The 24,293-nt window shown below is 38.3% G+C and overlaps 1 protein-coding gene across 1 annotated transcript in view; it reads right to left on the bottom strand.

Annotated features, from left to right (window-relative positions):
* Positions 1 to 7,867: 7,867 nt before the first annotated feature.
* The window catches only part of SUCLA2 (succinate-CoA ligase ADP-forming subunit beta), a 45,567-nt gene continuing 29,141 nt past the window's right edge, over positions 7,868 to 24,293 (bottom strand). Inside the window, exons 6-11 of the mRNA XM_047869703.1 lie at positions 21,941 to 22,079; positions 17,590 to 17,751; positions 17,352 to 17,494; positions 11,948 to 12,068; positions 11,162 to 11,250; positions 7,868 to 8,650 (exon numbers count right to left, since the gene is read on the bottom strand). Coding sequence (XP_047725659.1) covers positions 8,576 to 8,650; positions 11,162 to 11,250; positions 11,948 to 12,068; positions 17,352 to 17,494; positions 17,590 to 17,751; positions 21,941 to 22,079 — 729 coding nt within the window. The 3' untranslated portion in view covers positions 7,868 to 8,575. The remainder of the gene's footprint in view (positions 8,651 to 11,161; positions 11,251 to 11,947; positions 12,069 to 17,351; positions 17,495 to 17,589; positions 17,752 to 21,940; positions 22,080 to 24,293) is intronic.

Raw genomic sequence — 24,293 nt, 5'->3', positions numbered from 1 at the left:
GGGCAAACAAGAGACAAGTAGATGTTCACACCTGCCCGCCATAATCTTAAGTTTATATAGAGGCCGGCGCTGGGTTCAGTCACATATTTAGTCCAGATGGTCTCAATTACATGTTACGCTTTCATGGCGGCATCCTTGAAAATGGCTCCAGCTGAGGGAATGGCCAACAGGCAGAAGGTATCTTTCAAAGATGGGGAGCAGGTGAGGAGCCTCTGATGGCTTAGATCTAGTTCAGAGATCAACCAGTGGTCATGTCCTTTCGTTGACCTCCTCCAGCAGTAAGAAAAGATAAGATAAAAAGACTGAGATCTATGCCTTCTCACTTCACAAGAGTTATGCCATGCCAGACACAAAGTGGATCAACACTCAGACCAATTATTTCCACTTCTTCCTTATCAGCCCCCACTGTCTTCTACATCTGATGTACTGTAGCTTAGTTTTCCTCCAGTAGAATCTGAATCATCAGAATGAGGAAATTTCAATTTTTCACACACAAACGCCGATAGCTTTGATAGCTAAATGACCGAAGGGGGAAACGGGCTTCCCCTGCCACACCCTATTATGGTTTCAACACTTTCCTACCTCCTAGCCCAAGTAAAAGTTAAATAAAAAGTGTCCCTGCAAATGCTAACTTCATATACACCTAGGAACATACCAGAAATTGGTACCTGAAAAAGATGGCACTCCAAAACTGGTAGGGAATGGGTGAAATAGCAAACAGTGTTTGGGAAACTGGCCAGCCATGTAGGGAGAATTAAAATCTGCATTCCCATAACTCAAGCTCAGAACTAATACCAAAATAAGTGCAGCCTTTTAAAGTATATCATGAAAACCATAAACCATAAATGTTGGTACATTTGATTGCATTAAAGATGACATATGTGAAGGATAAATGCTATATGATTCCACTTATATGACGTATCTAAAATAGTCAAAGTCATAGAAACAGAGATTGGAATGATGGTTGGCAGGGGCTGGAGGGGAGGGGAAAACGAGGAAGTGCTACTCAATGGGTGTAAATTTCAGTTATGCAAGATGAGTAAGTTCTACACATCTGCTGTACAACCCTGTCCTGTAGTAAACGATGCTGTATGTGCACTTAAAAATCTGTTAAGAGGCTAGATCTCATGTTAAGTGTTCTTACCACAATTTGTAAATATCACATATGATAAGACATGTAATATATAATAGGCAAATGGTTAATCTCAAATATGCAAAAAGTTCTTAAATATCAATAAGAATGAACAGCCAATAAAAAAATATTCAAGGGGGACCGCCTGGGTGGCTCAGTCGGTTGGGCGTCCGACTTCGGTTCAGGTCATGATCTCACAGTTTGTGAGTTTGAGCCCCGCATCGGGCTCTGTGCTGATAGCTCGGAGCCTGGAGCCTCTTCAGATTCTGTGTCTCCCCCTTTCTCTGCCCCTCCCCTGCTCATGCTCTGTGTCTATCTCTCAATAATGAATAAATATTAAAAAAAAAAATACTCGAGGAACATGAAATGGAAGTTACACACACACACACACACACACACACACACACACACACGCTCGAGCTCCTGCACAAATGACTAGTAAACAGATGAAAGCCTCATCAACATTAAACAGGAAAGACCTGTCTTTTGCCCATTGGAATTAGCAACGCACTGTCGTCAAAGACGGAAAAACTGTTATGCACTGTGAATGGGAGAGTAACCAGTACAGATTTCTTGCAAAGCAGTTCAGCTACTGCCATGAAAATGGTAAGTAGAGTTATGCTTTTACACAGCTAACCCACTTAGGGGTTTTTATCCGAAGGACAGTTTATGCACCAGAACCTTCACCTCTTTCATTCAGAACATTAAAAATGTGGAAAACAAATTTCAACAGTGCGAGACTGGGTATGTAAAACAATGGTACACGCATTCTCTTGTGTGTGCGGTCATGAAAAATGATGTAGACCTCTATTGGATGTGACGGAAAGATGCCTAAGTGTTTACTGAAGAAAAGCACGTGGTACAGAATTTGATCCTATTTATGTAAAAGTACATTCATATATCTGTGCACATATGTTCATATGTAGAGAAGACCAGAATATTTACCAAACTGCTAACAGTTGTTATCTCTGGGTTCTGGTGTTGCAACTGAACTTACTTGTCTTTGTACTTTATGTATCAGTGGAGTTTTTATTTGTTTTTACAATGACTGTGTGTCATTTTCGCTGAAACGATGGTCTCTTTTTCCAACACGAGGGTGGTTTCGTCACACACATATATCAGAAACAGAATAAAAAGATGCTTTTCTGCTTTTAGAACTGAGCATAGGAAAAATTCTAAACCATTTAAGGTTTGTCTCTAGTTCCCAGATGATGAAATGTCCATCCCATCACCCTGGAACTATCACTCTGAAATGCATGACTGCAAGGTCTGAAGTGGTGGTCGGTCAACTCCTCCCAAAGACAGTGACCATGTTACTGTTCAAATTAGCAACATACAACCCAGACATGAAGCTCGGGCCACCCTTTCATTGCATACCCCAACTTGCCCAACTGATCTTCTGTATTGGCATTGACTAGACGCACCAGGGTACACAGCCGTCTGTGGCTTTTTTGACTGATGGAAATTGCTTCACAAATTTAGAAAGCTGTGAGTACTATCGTATTGACTACAAACTATTCAATGCTGAGCCTCTCAACCCTAGATGTGTTTACATCCTCCTGCCAATTCGAATGTTTACATCCTCACAACTGGATGTGAGGGAGCTTTTCTCAGTCCTACTCAAAATGTAATCTGTGGACTGATGCTGATCTGGTCCACTAACAGTTCACAAATCTGCAAGAGAAAAGCGGTTAAGACTAAACACTTGGACACTTTTTAGCAATTTGAAGTTTTATGCTATCGAATAAAAATAAAGAATTGGGGCTCATGTTTTGTATGTAAAAAATTCATTTCTTCTAGTAATTGATTTTATTTTATGAAAGAATCAGTACATGACAGATTAGAAAAATTTCTAATTTTTACAAAATGGCCCTTCACCTCTGTTTGAGAGGAGTTCTCTTTTATAACTAGTATGTACTAGTATGAATAGGTTAGCATATTAAGTTTCCTACTGCTGCTATAACAAATTACCACTAGTTTAGCAGCCTAAAACAACACATATTTATTATCTCACAGTTCTGTAGCTCGGAAGTCCAGATAGGCTTTGCCTGGTTTCTCTGTTCAGTCTCACAAAATCAAAATCAAAGTGTCAGCCAGCTCTGCTGTCATAAGGAGGCTCTGGAAAGAAGCCACGTCCAAATGCATTCCAATTGTTAGCAAAATCAAGTTCCTTTTAGCTGTAGGACTGAGATCCTCATTTCCTTGCTGGCTGTCGGCTGAGGGCTGCCCTCAGCTGCAGGCCTCTCTGTGGTCCTTGCACACGGATTCCTACATCTCAGAAGCAGCGATAGTATACTGAATTCTCCTCATGTTGGAATCTCTCAACGTCCCCTTTGGCCACACCTGTCTTGCCCCCAGCTGGAGAATGTTCTCTGCTTTTAAGGACTAGCGATAAGATTGGGCCTTGCTATAGACTGAATATTTGTCCCTCCAAAATTCCTACGTTGAAACTTGATACCCAATGTGGATATTATGGGGATGTGGGACCTTTGGGAGACGCTCAGATTATGAGGGTGGAGCCCTGAATGGTATTAGTGCTCTTTTAAGAGACCCCATGGAGTTCCCTAGCCCTTTCCTTCTACCATGTGAGGATATAGTGAGAAGGCATCGCCTATCAACTAGGAAGCACGCTCTCACCAATCACCAAATCTGCCAGTGCCTGGAGATCTTAGACTTCCCAGTCTCCAGAAGTGTGAGAAATAAGTTCCTGTTGCTTATAAGCCACCCAGTCGCTGGTATTTTGTTGTAGAAGCCCAAACAGACTAAAACAAGCCTACAGGGATAATCCAGGATAATCTCCCTATTTTAAGGTCCACAGCCTTAATCACAGCTGCAAAATCCCTTTGCCATACAATGTAACGTACACATTGTTTCCGGGGGTTAGGGTGTGGATAACTGTGAAGGGACTGTTATTCTGTCGAATGGACAGGGTCAGGTGAAGTCCAGGAGTCCTCACATATTTGCTTGTTCGTGTAGGTAAAGCCTAAAGCCAGAGGAACGAAAGCAGTAACAATGGATGACACAGGAGGTGATGTGGAAGTTTGCCGCTGACTGCACCATCAGTGAGAAGGTCAAGAGAAGGAAGGGAAGTGGGGGTGGCTTGCATGGCGGTCCCCCCCCCCCCCCCCCCACGAAACATGTAGGGGAGGCAATACACAGGAAAGCCACCGCGTACACACAAGATTGAAAGACACGAAAAAGAGAAACGGCTGGTTACTGGGGAAGAAACAGAAGTTGTTCATAGTCATCTCCCTCTGAGGCCAGGTCATGAATAACAAAGACCCTCAAATTTCCTCAAAGTGGAAAAGGAAGCTGACAGAGCTAGATTTTTTTTTTTTAAAGGAGAACAGAGACTGCCCTAGAGTCCATCCTGAGAACACTCAGGCGGGTAGGGGCGGTGGGGGGAGAGGGAGGAGGAGGGCATAAAATGCTGGTGCCCCGGGATGCCTGGCTTTATTACCTCAAGTCCCTCCCTTGCCCAGGCCTCTCCTCGGGCTGTCACTTGGGACACCAACTTTTAAATAATTATTTTATCCCTTCACCTTCACCTCTTTGTTTTAAATCAAACTTTAGACAACTGAATTACCAACCTTTTGTTCTTTCCTCATTTTACAGTGCAGACCTCTAAATCTTTAGATTTTCTACTACCACCCAATAAATCACACAAATCTGGTAACTGATTTTTCCACAGGTCTTATCTCACCCGCTTCCTTGTGTTTCAACAGGACAAAAGAGCATGATAGTAATTACAGTACACTTGCCCCCTAGCCTGCTAACATTTACGCCCATGCTCTTAACATTTCTTTAAGCAGAATTCTTTCTGAGTGCCTGGGTGGTTCAATCAGTTAAGCGGCCAACTTCGGCTCAGGTCATGATCTTACAGCTCGAAGGCTTAGGAGTTTGAGCCCCACATTGGACTCTGTGCTGACAGCTCACAGCCTGTGTCTCCCTCTCTCTCTGCCCCTCCCCTGCTCACGTTCTGTATCCCTCTCTCTCTCAAAAATAAATAAACATTTTTAAAAATTTTTAAATAAAATTCTTAGCCAGGCAGAAACAACTCACCAAAATATTTTTTAAAAATTAAAAACTTCAATGTCCTGCTAAGGTTGTTGGGGTTGTACTGTTTGCCTGCCTTCCTTTTTCTTTTTCTTTCTTCCCTCCTTCCCTTTGTTTTCATTGTAACATGTCCCCCTCCCCCCCCTTAATGTGTGGATTTCTAAAATCCCATCTGCTGCAAAGTATGAATATCTATCAGGCTTGGTATCCTAGGTTCTGCTGTAAGGCTGATATCATAGTCAAAATTGGTTATGTTCTTTGTAGAAAGTAGTCGTTTATATGGATTTACTCAACTGTAACAGAAAGAATTCACATGTTAAAGTAGGCTTTTTTTTTCACGCGAAGCAGGTAGGGCTGTAGGGACGGAAGTATCAAGCCTGTAAAAAGAATATTCAAGGGTGAAGTGACGCTTCGGGGAAGCAGTGGGAGGGTGTCCAAGTAGCTACCAGGCAGTTGTTTCAACTCCCACATCCTCCACACCATTACACTGCAGTCATTCTTACCAAGCTGTCACATCCTGTTTCCACTAGATACTGTTTCAATTCCACAGACTTCTTGGCTGTATTTGCCACCGTTGATCACTCTATCCTAGAAACAGTTCATTCCTTGCCTTCCCTGATAAACGTTCCTGTGGTTCTCCTGGGACCACCACTGAGGCAGGGTTTCCCCATGCCAGCCAAGGCACTCTCCTTATCAGGGCCGCAAGCGCCAGAAGCCTTCCCAGCTCCCAGATTCTCCTCACTACCTCAGTCTTAGCTCCAAGCAAGTTAACTCAGCAACCAACCTGCTCTTTCAGGTTCCCAGCGTTAAGTGGTGATGGTTTTTTTTTTTTTTTTTTTCCAACATTTATTTATCCTTGGGACAGAGAGAGACAGAGCATGAACGGGCGAGGGGCAGAGAGAGAGGGAGACACAGATTCAGAAACAGGTTCCAGGCTCCGAGCCATCTGCCCAGAGCCCGACGCGGGGCTCGAACTCACGGACCGCGAGATCGTGACCTGGCTGAAGTCGGACACTTAACCGACTGCGCCACCCAGGCGCCCCAAGTGGTGATGGTTTTAAAATATGTTGATAAACTCTTTGATACTTCTCCCTTCAAGAATGGAGCTGAATTCCCCTCCTCTTGTGGACTGGACTCGGTGACTCATTTCTAACAAAGAGGGTGGCAGAAGTGACAATGAAATGAGAACACAAAAGGGGGACACCTTGGTGGCTCAGTTGGTTAAGCAGCCAACTTTGGCTCAGGTCATGATCTCCCCATCTGGAGCCCCGCATCAGGCTCTGTGCTGACAGCTCAGAGCCTGGAGCCTGCTTCGGAATCTGCATCTCCCTCTCTCTCTATCCCTCTCCTACTCATGCTCTGTCTCTCTCGCTCTCAAAAATAAACAAACATAAAAAAATTTTTAAAAAGAACACAAAAGGCATCGTGGCTTCCAACCCTTGTTCACTTGGATCACTTGCTCTGGGTGAAGCCAGCTGCCATGTCACAAGGATGTTAAAGCAGCCTTGTCAACAGGCCCACGTGGGGAGAAACTGAGGCCTTTGGCCAACAGCCATGTGAGTGAGCCATCTTGTAAGTAGGTCCTCTAACCCTAGTCAAGCCTTCAAATGACTATGGCAGCAAAACCACCTAAACTGCTTCCAAATCACAGACCCACTGAAACTATGAGGTAAGTGTTGTCTGAAAATCACTACATTTTAGGGCCATCTATCATGCAAGTCTAGATAACTGAAACACTAGTATTACCCACAGCCTATGTTATATCCTCTCCAAAATACCAAGCATTGTTTTAAATTCCTGACTAGACCCCAACTAATACAAAATGCCAATCTCTTCTCATCACTGGCTAGCATTCTTTGGAGTATTTTTTTTTTAATTAAAAGCCAAAGTTTTGGACTTTTAATTATAACCTTATCACAACTTTCAATAGTTTTATGGCTCTAATTTAGTCTCTTAATATATGAGCAAGAAAGACTAATAATGATATATGTATAGTTACCTATTCTCTTTATATAATTTTTCTCCTTTCTCCTTCCCCCTCCACCACCCATTGTCCTTCTCTATGTCTCCCTTTCCCCACTAAATAATTCTAGTCAGGATGAGAAAGGAGCTAAGGAAACTGAGATACACTGAAATTTAAAAACTTGTCCAAAATCTTATAGGTAGTAAGTAAGGGAGCCAAGATTCAAACCAGACAGACTGCTTTCAAATTCTGTGCTCATAATCACTATGCTATGCAGTCTCTCAGTGTGTGTGTGTAATGATCACATATTAAGAACATCAAAATAGGTAGAAGTCCTTATATTCACCAGTATGGTTACATAGTCATTGCTGGACTGATTTTTCCTTCCATGGTATCTACACAGTTAATCACATGATATGAACACTGTTAACAGTTAAATATCAACTGTTCTAAGCAATGAACAAAAGCCTGATACATACACACACAAGGACACAAAGGAAAACATGTTTGTGTTTTTTTTTTAAAGAAAGTACTAGATGATTCACACATAAATATCAGAATTCAAGGGAAATATTTGTAGGTAGCTCCATAATATGTAATGTCATGCCCCAGTACGTGATCTACAAATCAGTTCCTTGGAGATGTTTAGTGCAATGATGAACACATCACCGTCTACTGTGTTTACTTAGAAAAGGAAAAAGAAAAAAAAAAATTAATCCGAGTTACACTGAGAGATTTTTATTAACTTAAACTGACATTATTAATTTTGTCTGCCAAGTCCTTAGTGAATATACCTTTTATTTGATATAAACCTACAGGTTCTTATCAATACCACAGGATCATGAAAACATACAGTAATCAGTGTTTTGTAATGGTTAAAACAATGTTCAAATAACAAGTTACTTCACTGAAATACTTAAAAAGAATATTTTGGGGAGTGTTTGAAGGCTCTGTTTATAAATAGTAATTGATATATTTAGATAGGTATTTGGTTCTGAAGATAAACACTTCTTATATAAAACATTGTTTTAATACATTGCTCTACTAATGAGGCTAAATTACATATATTTCTAAAGCTAAAGAATAAAGCTTTATCTTCATATTTATTTTATTCATAGGACTCTTATCAATGAAGAATGTTGTATCTAACAATAAACTGGCATACTGCGAGTGACATTCCATAGAAGTAAAAAAGAAGGTTGCAACAAAAAAAAGAGATCACTGCGTTACACATTCTTTACACAAAGAGCCCACTCTGAACAGAGAATTAAATGCAGAGCAAATGCTTTTAAAAGTTTTTGTGCCGAGCTGGCAATTACAATCTCCACACAATCAAGAGAAAAGGAACAATAATAATACAGAACACAGTATTTTTAACGATTATATCACATTTAAAACCTTCAGCCATCCTCTGGGTTCTCGGATCAGATTGGCAACTGAAATTTCACGTCCACTTGGGCTTGCTTGGCTAAGGTCACTATTTCAGAGAGCTTTACAACCTGAAAGGAAAATACAAAGCATCTTTTATCTCTTCACGAAACCATAAAATGAGAACTACTGATGAATGTGAAATTAATGCACATTAAGTCTTTTTCATTTAAAACATCTGGGCTATTCTGACATTGTTATAAATCACTTCACACTCTTACAAGCATTTGCCACTCTTGAAGGATAGTCAAATCTGACACTATTCACAACTCATGCCTCCGTTCAATACTTACTGATTTTATATATATTCTGATTGAAGATGTATATATATTTTATACATATTCCAATTGAATATATATGTGTGATATATGTATAGAAATTTTTTTTTATTTTTTTTTTTTTTTAAATTTTTTTTTTTTTTTTTCAACGTTTATTTATTTTTCGGACAGAGAGACACAGAGCATGAACGGGGGAGGGGCAGAGAGAGAGGGAGACACAGAATCGGAAACAGGCTCCAGGCTCTGAGCCATCAGCCCAGAGCCCGATGCGGGGCTCGAACTCACGGACCGCGAGATCGTGACCTGGCTGAAGTCGGACGCTTAACCGACTGCGCCACCCAGGCGCCCCTAGAAATTTTTTTTTATTGCTTAAATTTTTTTCTCTTTTAAAGATAGAAACTGTAATTGTCTTAGCTGGATGCCACACAGTGCAAAGCACATCTCAATAAAAATCTGTTTAAATAATATGTACACACCTTAACTTGCAATATTGGGATAGCAGCTTGGGTTTAGGGAGTTAGTTAGTATTTTACTTTTTATCAAGCTGAATTGCAATGTTGTCTCTATAATCTAAGACTAACCAGCTGGTACCATACAAAACATTACACAAAATAAATATGTCAAAAAACAAACAACAAATTCAGCTTCTCTCCTGCCCAAGAGAGTAGTAAAGAGAAGGTTTTGAAGTTAGGCCCCTTGGGTTCAGATCCCATTCCAATACGTATGATGTGATCTTGATGAATAATTTATTTAGCCGCTGTTTCCACATCTATAAAACCAGAAATTATATAACCACATTTGTAATGAGATAATACCTGTAGAGGAAGCTTAGCATTGCATGCACAAAAAGCAATAAATGGCAGCAGCTGCTACTATCATCATCATCACCATATTATCATCTATACTATTATAACCTCCATAATCTCATAGTCAGAAGAAAAACACTAGTCACAAATTAAACCACCTGCTCACTTTTATCTGTCAGGGGTCTATTTAATCAAGATTCTATTGATTCTTCTACTTTCTTTCCATGTCCACAAAGCTTTCTGGAACACCTTCTGTCTACCATTTCTTTGCTCAAAATCTTAAACTCAAGATTACGTGTAAGTCCCTGTGTCACTAAAGTGCAACTGATTTTTATTTACCAGTGAGTACTTTCCCAAAGTATGTCCCAAAGAAGGACAAAAGACCTTTATTATTTTTACAAAATGGTAACATACTAACTTAGCAAATCTCAAAAGCCTATTGCTGATTAAACCATTTAGCCCCAGAGTATTCCGTAAAATGTCCACAAAGGTAGGAAAGAATCAAAGGTTCTCATTTTCAAAACACCTTTATGTCTACTATGGAGTGTGCTTCAAGATAGGTTATTAAGTAAAAAAAGTGAGGTAAAATACATATTACCATCAAATAATGTGAGAAATGTAGACAGACAGATAAACACACACAGATACATACACACACACACACACACACACACACACATATACACACACATTATTTGCTTATCATTTTAAAAATTGGAAGGATGAACTAAAGACCTCTTTTAAAAAGTGGTTATGTGTGGGGAAAGAAGAAACAGGGAATGAGTATAAAAGCTAGATTCTCTGAATATACATTGTTTTATAGTTTTGACTTTAGAACCACGCAATATCTATATAATATAAAACAAAAAATCCTTTAAAAATAAATTAATTATGGGGGCGCCTAGGTGGCGCAGTCGGTTAAGCGTCCGACTTCAGCCAGGTCACTATCTCACGGTCCGGGAGTTCGAGCCCCGCGTCGGGCTCTGGGCTGATGGCTCAGAGCCTGGAGCCAGTTTCCGATTCTGTGTCTCCCTCTCTCTCTGCCCCTCCCCCGTTCATGCTCTGTCTCTCTCTGTCCCAAAAATAAATAAACATTGAAAAAAAAAAAATTTTTAAATAAATTAATTATGGGTGCCTGGGTGGTTCAGTCAGTTAAGCATCCAACTCGACTTCAGCTCAGGTCATGAACCAGTGTTGTGGAATTGAGCCCTGGGCTGACTGAGGCTCAGTGCTGAGCGTGGTGCCTGTTTAAGACTCTCTCTCTCCTGCTCCCTCTATCCCTCCCCACCCCCACCTTCCATGTGCATATATGTGCGCACTCTCTGTCAAATAAATAAATAAATAAATAAATAAATAAAACTTAGATTCTAAAATGAACAGGCTAATATTGCTAATAATGAGTGTTTTAGCTGCATATTAGGAGCACTGGACCCCTTACACCTATCATCCATCTTACGCACTTTGCAAATCTGTCCCTAGATTATCATAGCCTGCTTACCATTTTAGCAGCTTCATCCAAGTCATCACAAGCAAGAATTTTAAGTCCACTGTCTGTTATCAGGGCCTTAGCATCATCAACTCTTGTACCTGGAAATGATTTATGCAAATATAAAGATGTTTTAAATATTTACACAAAATCATTTATAATGTCTGTCACAAGGGGCGCCTGGGTGGCGCAGTCGGTTAAGCGTCCGACTTCAGCCAGGTCACGATCTCACTCACTGTCCGTGAGTTCGAGCCCCGCGTCGGGCTCTGGGCTGATGGCTCAGAGCCTGGAGCCTGTTTCCGATTCTGTGTCTCCCTCTCTCTCTGCCCCTCCCCCGTTCATGCTCTGTCTCTCTCTGTCCCAAAAATAAATAAACGTTGAAAAAAAATTTAAAAAATAAAATGTCTGTCACAATATGAAATTTCAACATAGGAGTACTTCCATTATTTAATATAAATGCTTCTAAAACCAAAGAAAATACTGTAAAAGTCCAGAGTTACCTCATGAAATATCTTGGTTTACCATGTCAATGGTAACTCAGGAAAGTCAGAATTCAAAACAAAGCACAACGAATAAATTATGTGCCAAATTATACCAAGCAAAACTATAAATATTTTTGCCCCAATGTCAGAATTTTTTTTAAACCCACATTTAAAAAAATTCCTATTACATAACATTTTTATTTGAAAGACATAGCTATTTGAAAACTGTATTTTAAATGAACTGAACTCCTTGGAATTAGGAACTTTTAAACAATTCGAGTTCAAGGAACAACTGCAAGATATCTTTTACACTCACCTTGTAACCGTACCACAATTGGTATTTTAATTTCCAAATCCTTTACTGCCATAACAATACCCTGTGCAATAACATCACACCGCATGATTCCTCCAAAAATGTTAACCAGAATAGCCAGTACCTGTGAATAAAATGCTTTTTGTAGATTAAAACTTAAAAACCAAGGAGTAGGTATCCTTCCTTCCCAAGAAAATACTAGTGTCTGTGCCTTAGGATACAAATTAATTCCATGGTAACATTTTCAGATCAAACCATCATACTCTCCGTACTCTCATCACTAAAATTTATGCAGCCTACTACTCACCAGAACTTATTCTCTCCAAGCTGCGTAATTTCAATGCCTGGCTCATATTCTCTAGTCTCCTCCCATATGACAAAGACTTCCGGACTGCATTTACTCGTTTTCTATTAAGCATAGCCATACACCACACCAACAAGACTGCCCCAGATCATGATTTAAGATAATGTCACATGCAAGATCTCCAATTTAGTGTTCACTACCTGACTATCATTCGTTCTTCATTTATCCCCATCAACTCAACCAATTTCTCACACAAAGCAGAACCTCAAAATCACTCAACTTCTCCTGAATACCCACTCCTGGCTACACTTCACATCCAAACCTCAAGGCCCGTTTGGATCAGCATTCTTTCATCATCCCTGATAAGTCTGAATCACTGTTCTTTGATCATTTCCTCCCCCCAAATCTTTTTTATTTCTTAAAGAGTCTTAGTTCAGGAATACCTGGGTGGCTCAGTTGATTGAGTGCCAGACTCTTGGTTTCAGCTGAGGTCACGATCTCACAGTTCATGAGTTCAAGCCCCCCATCGGGCTCGCTGCTGTCAGCATGGAGCCTGCTTCAGATCCCGTGTCCCCTCTCTCTCTACCCCTCTCCCACCCATGCTCTCTCTCTCTCTCTCTCTCTCTCTCTCTCTCTCTCTCTCAAAACATTAGAAAACAAAAAAAAAAAGTCTTCATTCACCTATACCAGAGCTTCCCACTAGTGAGCTACAAGTGATACAAATGGGTTACAGACATACCAAGATATTGTTCCCCTCTACCCTTTGGGCAGCTAGGAAGGTTCTGGGACAGCTACTGCCTCTGGGCCAGTGGTCTCCGACTATAAGCAACCTTCTCTATTTATCGCCTATACCCCTTTGAAATATCATCTTCTGTGAATGACAGGACATTAAAAAGGTTAAAAAACACTGAACAATGCTATCCATTCCTTATCTTTACCACTCTTATTTCTAGACCTTTAAGAAATGAAGAAACAGACTAGAATTCATAATGACCTTGGCATCCTCTTATCTCCCTCCCTCCCACCTCATCCTGCATAGCTTCAATGCATACCACAAGCATCATCTAACACTCTGGACTTAAAGTTATTAGATCTCTACTATGTCACTTTTACCTCCAGTCCATTTCAACTAATTACCACCAAAGCCAAATCCTTGACTTGACCAGAATGAATGTTTCTAGAATATCAGCTATGTAAATCACACTCTGCTTAACCTCCTCTCCTTGTGCCTATTATCTCTAACTCCATCAAAACCCAGTCTTTTCCTCTTAAAGGCCTCTACTCCCTGAACCTTGTTCTAATTCCCAGACTCTCAGCAGATCTGACTTTCTTCACTACCGAGCCCAGAACCTGTGGCTGAGCAGTACAATGATACTGTTAGCTGCATGCTTAATTCCTCCATACCCTACCTCTGTCAAGACCAATATGCCTCTGCCATCCCTTCAAAGAGTGCACCATTGGATGATTTCAACCAATCAGTTTACTCATTCCAACTTCAAGGAAAAGCAAAAAAATGAGAACAACAACAACAACCCTGATACACTAGCATAACCTGAAGGGCGGCACAATCATGACTCTTCATCAGCAACCCTTTCTCTAGTGGTCTGTCTCATACATCTCACTTCCCTCATAAGTCTCCTATCCCACTTCAAGGACTCTAATTTTTTAAAAAAAAATTTTTTTTTCAACGTTTATTTATTCTTGGGACAGAGAGAGACAGAGCATGAACGGGGGAGGGGCAGAGAGAGAGGGAGACACAGAATCGGAAACAGGCTCCAGGCTCTGAGCCATCAGCCCAGAGCCTGACGCGGGGCTCGAACTCCCAGACCGCGAGATCGTGACCTGGCTGAAGTCGGACGCTTAACCGACTGCGCCACCCAGGCGCCCCTAGGACTCTAATTTTTAACATGTGATCTTCCTTTCTCCAATGACACCTCAAGGAGAGAGTTAAAAACTAATCTCATCCCCTAATTACTGTGTTGTATCTCCCCAGGCCTTCACTCTGTTGACTATACTCACTCTCTTCTTCATCCTCAAATCTCTTCTCTCCAGCTAGAAACAGCTCATCTTCCTGGTCTTCTAAACAAACAAGCAAATAAACACACACTAAATAGCTCTCCTCGACCCCACCTCCATTCAACTGCTAACACTATGTTCTTCTGTGCCTTCAGAAAAAGTACCCTGAAAACGTAATCTCACCTGGATGTCTCCATTCCCTCAATTCCTGATCACAGTTCAACCCATTACAACCTGGTCTCTGCCCCCTTCTCCCCTACTGTTCTTGCTAGGGTTCCCAATCATCAGTTCAATCCTTACTCTGCCTGATCACTCCTACAGATGGACACTACTGCCCATCCCTTACTTCTCAAAACCCTCCACCTTGCCCTTGGATGTCACCGCTTTCTCCTGATCAGCAACTATCTGTTGGTTTCTTTTTTTCTCTTTTATTGGGTCTTCCTTCTCTATTCAATCCTTCATGCAGGAGGGTGGGGAGGGGAGGAGAAGGGGAGAAGGTTCCACTCTTGGTTTCCTCATCTCACTCACATGGGTCATGTTACCAACTCCTAACACTTCAACTTTTCTCACAGTGCTGAGGACTGTCAAATATACATCCAACCATTATAGGAAGTATAGTATCCTTACCACTGCCTGCTAGATACAGTCACCACAACCCAAAGTTAACACATTCATTCAGAAACACCTATTTCTCTACTTTGCCTCTGACAGCACAAAAGGTATCACCACCCAATGATTCCCTCCAACCAAGAGTCTTAAAGTTAACCTAACCAACCCTTCTCCATGGCCTCCCAACACAAAAAGGGGGAAAAATGAATTTAATGATTCTATTTCAGAAATGCCTCTAAATCAGGTTTCTTTGCTTTATTCTTACTGACACTGCCTTTGTCCAGGACTTCTTAATATTTTTGAACAAGTAGGTATAACAACCAAATTGATCTCTCCTGACAGTGCCTCTCTTCTCTCCATTTCACCCTATAGTAGCAGAGTTACTTTCTTTTAAACATATATTAATATTACATGTTTAATATAATTATTATATATTATATAACTATAACATATAATATATAATAATTATATAATTATAATTAAATGTATATTAAGTCATATATACAATTAATAAATAAATAGGAAGGGGATGGAGATATATACATACACGCACACACACACATATATATATATGATATATATATGATATATATGGACTAGGGTAAGGGGGTTAAAATCCAAATTCCCTAACTACAGATAACAGAGATCTTTACAGTGTGGTCTCAATTGCCAACATTAATCATTCATTCCAATAATGCTATATTCTTATGCATAAGCATCTTCCCATTCCATAAACACAGTGGTCTTCTTTGGACTCTACATACCTTTGTATTTTCTTCCTCTTGCCTAACTCATTCAATTTCTCAAGACAGCTCAAGGAATCATTCATTCAGTGAAGGCCACCCTGATTCTCCCAGTTACCGGCTCAGTCTTCTGTTCTTCCACAGCACTACACTCACTTTATCACCCCAGTCAGACTATAAATGCCTTGAGCAAAGTAACCATGTATTCCCAAATGCCAAGTACAGTGTCCAACACAAAGAGACATGGTAAGTATACAGCTACTTCAATGCTATCTACATTGTCTCCCTAGGTTCCTGGCCTGTTTCCAACTCCAATGCCCTTCCTGTCAGCCCACAACACTGGAAGTCTTCATATGCTTTATTCTTGTCCCTAGGCCCTAAAAGCCATACCTAGAAAAGTAATTAGAATTTTAGTTCACGTTAGTAAGTATTCAACAGTTAAATAATTAGGTAATACTCTGCTTTTTAGAGTTTATGCCAAAAGAAGCTAAAGAAATATAGTTCTAATAAGATTTGTTTACTTTTTTGAACAGTTATTATACAAGGGAAATACAGCACTTTTATTTCTCATTTTAGTTCAATGCTTTTTGTAAAACTAAATATGGCAAATAATTCTATAGGCTCAAAGAATGGTAAATTAAATTTTTAAAAACAATTCTAGAGTCTAACATCACAAGTAAAATGTACATTGTCAGCATCATCAATAATAAATATTTATCAATGACCTCTGTGTACTAAGCATTATTCCAGCCACTGGAAAAGGAAAGAGTAAGAAATTATCCTTACCAATGAGGAATTCTCAGTTCTAAATTCAGTAAAACTAGTTCTAAGGTAGCCACTATCTTATTTTTCTATTAAGTCTTACAAAACCCACATTGGTCACATAGTAGATATACTTCTTTAAAAAATGATCGATAATATGTCTATCTTTTGGATCATGTTTCACATCTCTTGTGTTCTGATAATCATTTATAAAGTCAGAGTTCTAACTTATGGCATATCTACATATGACAGATTTATGCAAACATTAAAATGAGTGTTTTACAAGCACACCATAGTAAATGGAAAAAGTGGCTCAAAATATGTTAGCCAAAAAATTCAAAATATGTATTTTGAAAGATATATATGAATGAGTGAACTTGATGGCATGTGAATTATATCTTAATAAAGTTTTTTCTATAAAAATATATATGCAAATAAAGTTGTTTCTATAAAAATATATATGCAAACAGGAAGAGAGAGAAAGGAAAATAGGAAGTGTGTGTATGAGAAATTTTGTGTGTGTGTGTGTGTGTGTGTGTGTGTGTGCACGTGCGCATGCGTGTGAAATATACAAGAATTAACAAGTCAAGAAAAAATGATCAAGTCAATAGTAACAAAAATTACCTGTGAATAGAATTTAAAATAATTTTAATTTTCTTGTTTGTAGCTTTGTAGATTTTTGAGATTTCTGGGCTTTTATGGTCAACTAGCATCTCCAGAATTTTTCCACAGGAATGGCTTCTACACCAGATCACTACCATTTATAGTATTACCTAATACCATCTAATATATCTTCATCTTGTTTTCTAAATTAGAGTGGGAATCTTTATCTTTTTTTTCTAGTTAACTTTTATTGCATTGATTTCAGGAGCTTTTTATAAACTAGTGATGTCTTTTTGAATTATAACAGTATACTCTTGTAATGACCACATCTACTAATTAATCAAGTTACTTCTCGTCATTCGAATTTTACCTTTTTATCTGAAGTGATGAGCTTAAATGCTTCTGTTACTTGATGGACTGTAGCACCACCACCAACATCAAGAAAGTTCGCTGGAGTCCCTCCATGAAGTTTTATTATATCCATTGTGGCCATAGCCAAACCAGCACCATTTACTATCAAGAGGGGAAAATGATTTGTATAAGCAACAGACCCAGAGAAAACAAACTAAGCTCAGCCAATCCAACTTTAACATAAAAACACACAGTACCTAGACAGCCTATATTTCCGTCAAGGCCAATGTAGTTCAGATCTGCCTTAGCTGCATCTTTGTCCCTTTCGTCTTCCTGGGTCCAGTCCTGTAAGTCAAAGATTTTCTTCTGACGATAAGCTGAATTAGAATCAAAATTAATCTTTGCATCCATGCACAGCACTGTGAAAGGAAGAAAAAGAAAGTGATCTTAATTTCAAGACAGACACAATAAACTAACCAATAATAGTTCTTAGTTTAGAGGAAAATTAGGTTTTGTTATTTATTGAAAGTATTTCAATTTATGTTCACAATGCATTCAAACTGTTTATTAAAAAAGAATATTTGGGAATTAAAACTGCCCCATCAAAGTTAGTAGTTCCACACCCACCCTAGGCAGATGATAACAGATAAAAGAGAAAAAAAAGTCCACTTCAAAAACACTTAAAATTTGTTTTAAAATTGCCAAAAATTAACCATCCATGCACCTGGCTAACGCCGTCACTTGCACCCTGGACCCCACTCCCTCTCACTTACTCAGACACATTCTTCTGGCAATTCTACCTTTCCTGCATTATAAAGTGCCCCCCCCCCTTTACCTACTGGCTAAATCCCAACAACTTGCAAAAATGCTGTTATTTTTCCCACCTTAAAAAAGAAAGAAAAATATATTTTGCAACCTCTTCCCCCTTACCCTTCACTTCATGTACAGCAAAAGTCCTTGAACAAATTGTCTGTTTAAACCAAGGGTCAGCAAAAAAACAATATGGCCCATGGCCCAGATATGGCCTATGCCTATTTGGTATTGCCTGTAAGCAAAGAATGGGTTTCACATTTTTACATATTTTTAATGGGTTGTGAAGAACAAAGAAGGGAAAAGAAAGAAGGAGAAGAACAAAAATATGAAGAAAAGCACCATTCGTGGCCTACAAAACCTAAAATATTTACATCTGCCAGCCCCTTTGCCTAAACTCATTGTACACATTTTTCTCCTGCAATCCTCCCTTAAACCCATTCTAATCAGGTTTTACTTCCAGCACTCTACCAAAATGACTCATATGAAGGTCAATTCTCCCAACTTCACCTTTCAGTGCTTTATCCCTTCCTCACCCCAATATAACTGCAACATTCTCCTTGCTGTACTTGATAAAAGGCTGAAAGAAGTGATCGGTTTCAGCCCAGAGGCCTGCCCAACATGAGACAAAGTTTCAAGTCCTGCTAAGTTAACTACAAATAACAATAAAAATCAACATTCTTCCAGAGGAAAATAAAAGAATTTCGTCTCTACACCGTATTTTACAAAATGTCCAGTATGCAATTAAAAATTACTGTATCCATGAAAGAAAAATAGGACAATGTGACCAATGGTAAAGAGAAAAAGGAGACAAGAAAAACCAAACCCAACACGATCCAGATTTAAAATCAGAGGACTGTGAAAGTTATTTTAAATATGCTGAAGGATTTAAAAAAAAAAAAAAAAAAAAAAGAGGTTAGAGTGGGAGAGAGCTAAAGCATAAGAGACTGTTAAAAACTGAGAACAAACTGAGGGTTGATGGGCGGTGGGAGGGAGGAGAGGGTGGGTGATGGGTATTGAGGAGGGCACCTTTTGGGATGAGCACTGGGTGCTGTATGGAAACCAATTTGACAATAAATTTCATATATTAATAAATAAATAAGTAAATAAATAAATATGCTTAAGGATTTAAAGAAAAATATGGCCATAATAAAGGACTAGATAGGTACCTCAGTAGCAAATAAAACTATAAAAAAAAAAATCTAGAACTAAAAAGCACAACACCTAAAATGATAAATTCACTGGGTGGGCTTAACAACATATTTATTAGAGATGGGTCAATGGACTTTAAGATAGATAAACAGAAGTTATCCAATCGGGGGGGGGGGGGGGGGGAGTGACCTGTTAAACAGTATCATGTTATCTAACATGTAATACTGAAGTAGAAAGAAGAATGGGGAGGAGAAAGTATTTGAAAGGACAAAAAAAGACATATCAACCTAGATTTCTATGTCCAGTTTGTAGTAATTTGTTACAGCAACCACTGGGAACTAACACAGCTGCCAAAGGACATCAACAGAAACTTTGCAGTCTACTGAGGAAAATGTATGTCCGATAAACATGAAAAATTCTCAACATCACAAATAATCAAAGAATTGAAAAATAAGATACCATGTCCTGATTAGCAGTTTGACAGAGTTTAAAACCAAGATAACAGCCACTTCTGGCACAAGTAGGCATTGAAATGGACACTCTGTAAGTTAGAACAACTTTTCAAGACAACAATCTGGCAAAATACATCTCAAAATGTTATTATCCTGGCCCAATAATCAAACATGTTAAAATATCATTACTCTTCAATCCCAAAATTCTACTTCTAAGAATCTATGCAAAAGCTAATCAAGGCTGCAAAGACAAATAATATACAAATAATATACAAGCCTTTAAAAACTGAAAAATATTTAACATCAAAAATTTTATCATGTAGTCTTAAGTTTAAAAAGGGAAAGATATAAACTGAATAGACAATATGATCCCAATTACAGAACAGGCTGAAATGAACTAAAATATTAAAAAGGATGTTTGTGGCGGGGTGGGGGGGGGATCTGGGTGGCTCAGTCAGCTAAGTATCCAAGTCTTGACCCCGGCTCAGGCCATAAATTTCACGGTTCGTGAGATCAAGCCCTATGTCAGGCTCTGTGCTGACAGTGTGGAGCCTACTTGGGATTTTCTCTCCCTCTCTCTCTGTCCCTCCCTGCTTTCTCTACCTCTCACTCCCAAAATAAATAATAAATAAACTTTAAGGAAAAAAAAAAAAAAAACGATGGTAGGTAATGAGGTTATAGGAAGTTTTTCCAACCTACCTATGTTTCTTGGTACTTTGCAAATTTTCTGTAAATACAATGCCCTTAATCAGAAAAGGAAAAAAAAAAAAAAAAAAAAAAAAAACTCCTTCAAAATATATAGAAATGCATACAAAGAAAAGATAAACTAAAATACAAAGGGAACAAAATTAGTTTTTAAGAGAACAAAGACATTCCCTCACCAACAGAATATGGCTGTAGAATTTCACAGCTGAAAGTAATTCAGGAGTCTTGCTTTCAATGTTATTATTACAGAAGCAAAACAAAACAAAAAAACTTTTATACAAATAATTCTCCTTCACTGAACATTTCATTTTGAAAATGTGCATCAGCCTTTACTCTTTATAAAAAAATTTTTTAGTTTTATAAATGACCTCTATGATCACAAGAGAATTTACTCATTCTTCTTTACACAATCATATAAATGACCAACTAAAAATCCATTTCTATAATAAAGAATGTACCTAATTAAAAGTATACAAGTAAAAGATGATCTACAAATGCTTAAGAGATTAAAATATCCAAAGTGACTTGAAACAAAATCAAGTAATACAGTTAATATAAAGTATCAAGAAAAATTTAGGCTACAATAATGCAACTTATATTTTTAAAATGGCTATACATGGAAGGTGTGATCATTCAGAATCTGATTTTCCTTTATTTTTTTTTTTATTTTTTTTTTCAACGTTTATTTATTTTTGGGACAGAGAGAGACAGAGCATGAACGGGGGAGGGGCAAAGAGAGAGGGAGACACAGAATCGGAAACAGGCTCCAGGCTCTGAGCCATCAGCCCAGAGCCCGACGCGGGGCTCGAACTCACAGACCGCAAGATCGTGACCTGGCTGAAGTCGGACGCTTAACCGACTGCGCCACCCAGGCGCCCCTGATTTTCCTTTAAATACATGCAAAAGAAAAGGTGTCAAAGTGACAAGCTAATCTTACTTCTCTGTTGGATAGAAATATTAAAAGGAAGCAAGTACCAGACTCTACCCTTTGTATAATAAAGACCCATGACAACTCTAAAGTCTGGAACTTGTGGGAGACTAAGAGGGCTAGTTCCTCAAAATTACTGCCATTTACTCACTACCACACTAATTACTCTCATCAGCACTGCCCAAAAGAACTTTCTGCAATAATGGCAATATTCGGTATGTGTGCTATCTGATAAGGTAACTACATGTGGCTACTGAGCAGTTGCAATGTGACTAGTTCGACTGAGGAATATTCTAATAAATTTTAATTGCCACGTGTGGCTGGTAGCCCCCATACTGGACAGTGCAGCTTTAACCTCCCTGTGTGTACATAAATATACATTTTAAGTGTTTGTTTTAATAGGTGTTTATCCTTCATATTTGTTCACATTCAATTTATTATAAAATAAGTTTCTACATAGGAAAGAGTTCACTTCCTTATGAGTTCAACTTCCTTACTGAAGCATATAATTGGTGGATAAATACAGAATCAGTGTTTGATAAAAAGGAAAAGATCCCTTACCGGCTCCATCCGAATCCTCTACCATTGGATTTATTTCTACCATAGTTGCATCATATTTCAGGAAAAGGTTGTAAAGCTTGATCATATTTTCTGCTGCAGAGTCCACAATATTAGGTGGAAATCCCATCTTCTGTGCAAGCTGAAATCAATTTGTCTCTTTATTATATGTATGTTGCGTATGTCCAATCAACATTAAGTTACTGTAAATGAAAACCTTCTAGCTTATCACTTAAATAATAAGTATGAATTGTTTGTAGTCAAACATGAATGACTGGAATAGCAGCCACTACTACTAAATGGTTCAATAAAACTTTTTATTCAAAATTCCCACAAGACAAGTAGTATGGCCATTTTACAAATGAGAAAGATTCAGAGAAGTTAAGTCCTGACTAGACTCCAGTTCCAGTGTTTATTCCATTGCCTTCATATTGCCTCTAAGCCTTATGGCAAACCTAAACTGAAAGAGGCTTATATTTTATTAAAAGACATATAAAAGGTGGACTGACCATCCCAATGGTCCAAATGACGGCAAAAGTATTAAATCACTTGATTTTACCTTTTAAGTAATTTATGAACAGTGTCTACCAAGCAATTAGGACACATTCAGTCAAACCAGTATAACTGCATTCATTCAGAAATCTACTGAGTATCTAATATAAGACAGGCCCAAAAGATACAGTTACTTAAGCTTCTATTCTAATAGAGGGGTGTATAGTCTTGAGCAGAGATTCCTAACTAGATATATACCTGAAGAGCTTTTTAAAAAATACACATACCAAAGTTCCAAACTAGAAGTTCTGGTTTACAAGTCCTACAGTGGACCAAGCCTTTCATAATTTTTGAAGTTCCATAAGCAATTCTGAACCACTGATATAGAATCTACGTGTCTATATATTTATTCTAACTGCTGCAATTGGTCAAGAACACTATGAAGGAGGTTTTCCTCTTTTCTAACTACTATCTAAGGCTGCAATACATTTGAATTTTAATTACAGAAAATCTTAAATTCTTTGAGGGTGAATATGATTTTTGCAAAAAGTCAAATACCAGTAAGTAAAGAGGATAATCAGCCAAAAAAACAATGGCATTTTCAATTAAGACTTATTTCATATAGAGAATAATATGAAATAAATGAGAAATAATTAAATATTATTTCATTAAGAAAGATTTTCACTAGGTTATAATCTACCATTTTAGATCTAAATATTTGAGAATTGCAACAGAATTCTGATCAACCCAGAAAGACATTAATTTGCCAAACACTGTGCTAGGTAGCATTTCTGCTCTTCACTCAAAAAACTATAACCTGAGTAGATTATTCCTTCAAGTGTTATTCGAAATCAAGTATTCTTTCTCATCTAAATTTAACTGTCCAGTCATCATTCTCACATAACTACCTAATGAATCAAGTCTCTCTCTGTCCCCTTTAAACCTTTATGCCATTATCTTGCTTCAATGACTTTACCAAGGTAATTTCGCTATCTCCTTTAAACTTTTGTGCTAGTCAAAAATTCTTGCTCTACTGTACTTCAATATCATAAAGCTTATTTTGACAGAGTTTCCCACTAATACACATTAATTTCATTCAAACTTTAACATTCAAACTTTTCTTTTAAGATGGGTCACTTATTTTTCATATCCAAACTAAACAATTTAATAGCAGTATTCCAACCTTACCAGTCAACTCTCACAGGCTATGGTTTTAAACTTCACGGTTAGGTTTTTTTGGGGGGTTTTTTTTGGGTTTTTTTGGGTTTTTTTTTTTTTTTTGGAGAAGGTGGTGGACAGAAAGTGGGGAAGAAGCACACAAAAAAGGACAGTACAGAAGACTAAAGTATAGGCAAAAATTATTGTTTATGTGCAGACACTAAAAGCCCATAGCTTTCATCAGATTCTCAAAAGTATCCATCAACCACTTCCCTCCAAAAAAAAATCAGATTATAGGAATATATAAGACAGTGTCCCTACCATTCCATACAATTTACAGGAAACAAAGGGGAGATTGGAACACATTAAATGCTACCATGGGTATGTAAAATCCAGGCTATGATAAACAATAAACCATAATCACCCCAGTTGCTTCAACAAACGAAAGAAGGATGAAGAGAGCGAGGGAAAGAAAACCTATAAATTAGAAAAAGACCTATGAGACAATAACCAATAGCAATGAAAGACCTTATATGGATCCCAACTCATACAAATTATAATTCTCATACAAATCTTAAATTCTTTAAGGGTGAATATGATTTTTGCAAAAAGTCAAATACCAATAAGTAGAGGATAATTAGCCTGAGAAATTATATACAAATTATAAAAGAAAAAAAATGAAAAACTTAAGACAAGGGAATTTGAA

Source organism: Prionailurus viverrinus, chromosome A1, assembly GCF_022837055.1.
Source record: "Prionailurus viverrinus isolate Anna chromosome A1, UM_Priviv_1.0, whole genome shotgun sequence".
In the NCBI taxonomy this organism is placed as follows: domain Eukaryota; kingdom Metazoa; phylum Chordata; class Mammalia; order Carnivora; family Felidae; genus Prionailurus; species Prionailurus viverrinus.
The sequence above is the reverse complement of the archived record's forward strand: the minus strand, read 5'-3'. Positions and strand labels throughout refer to the sequence as shown.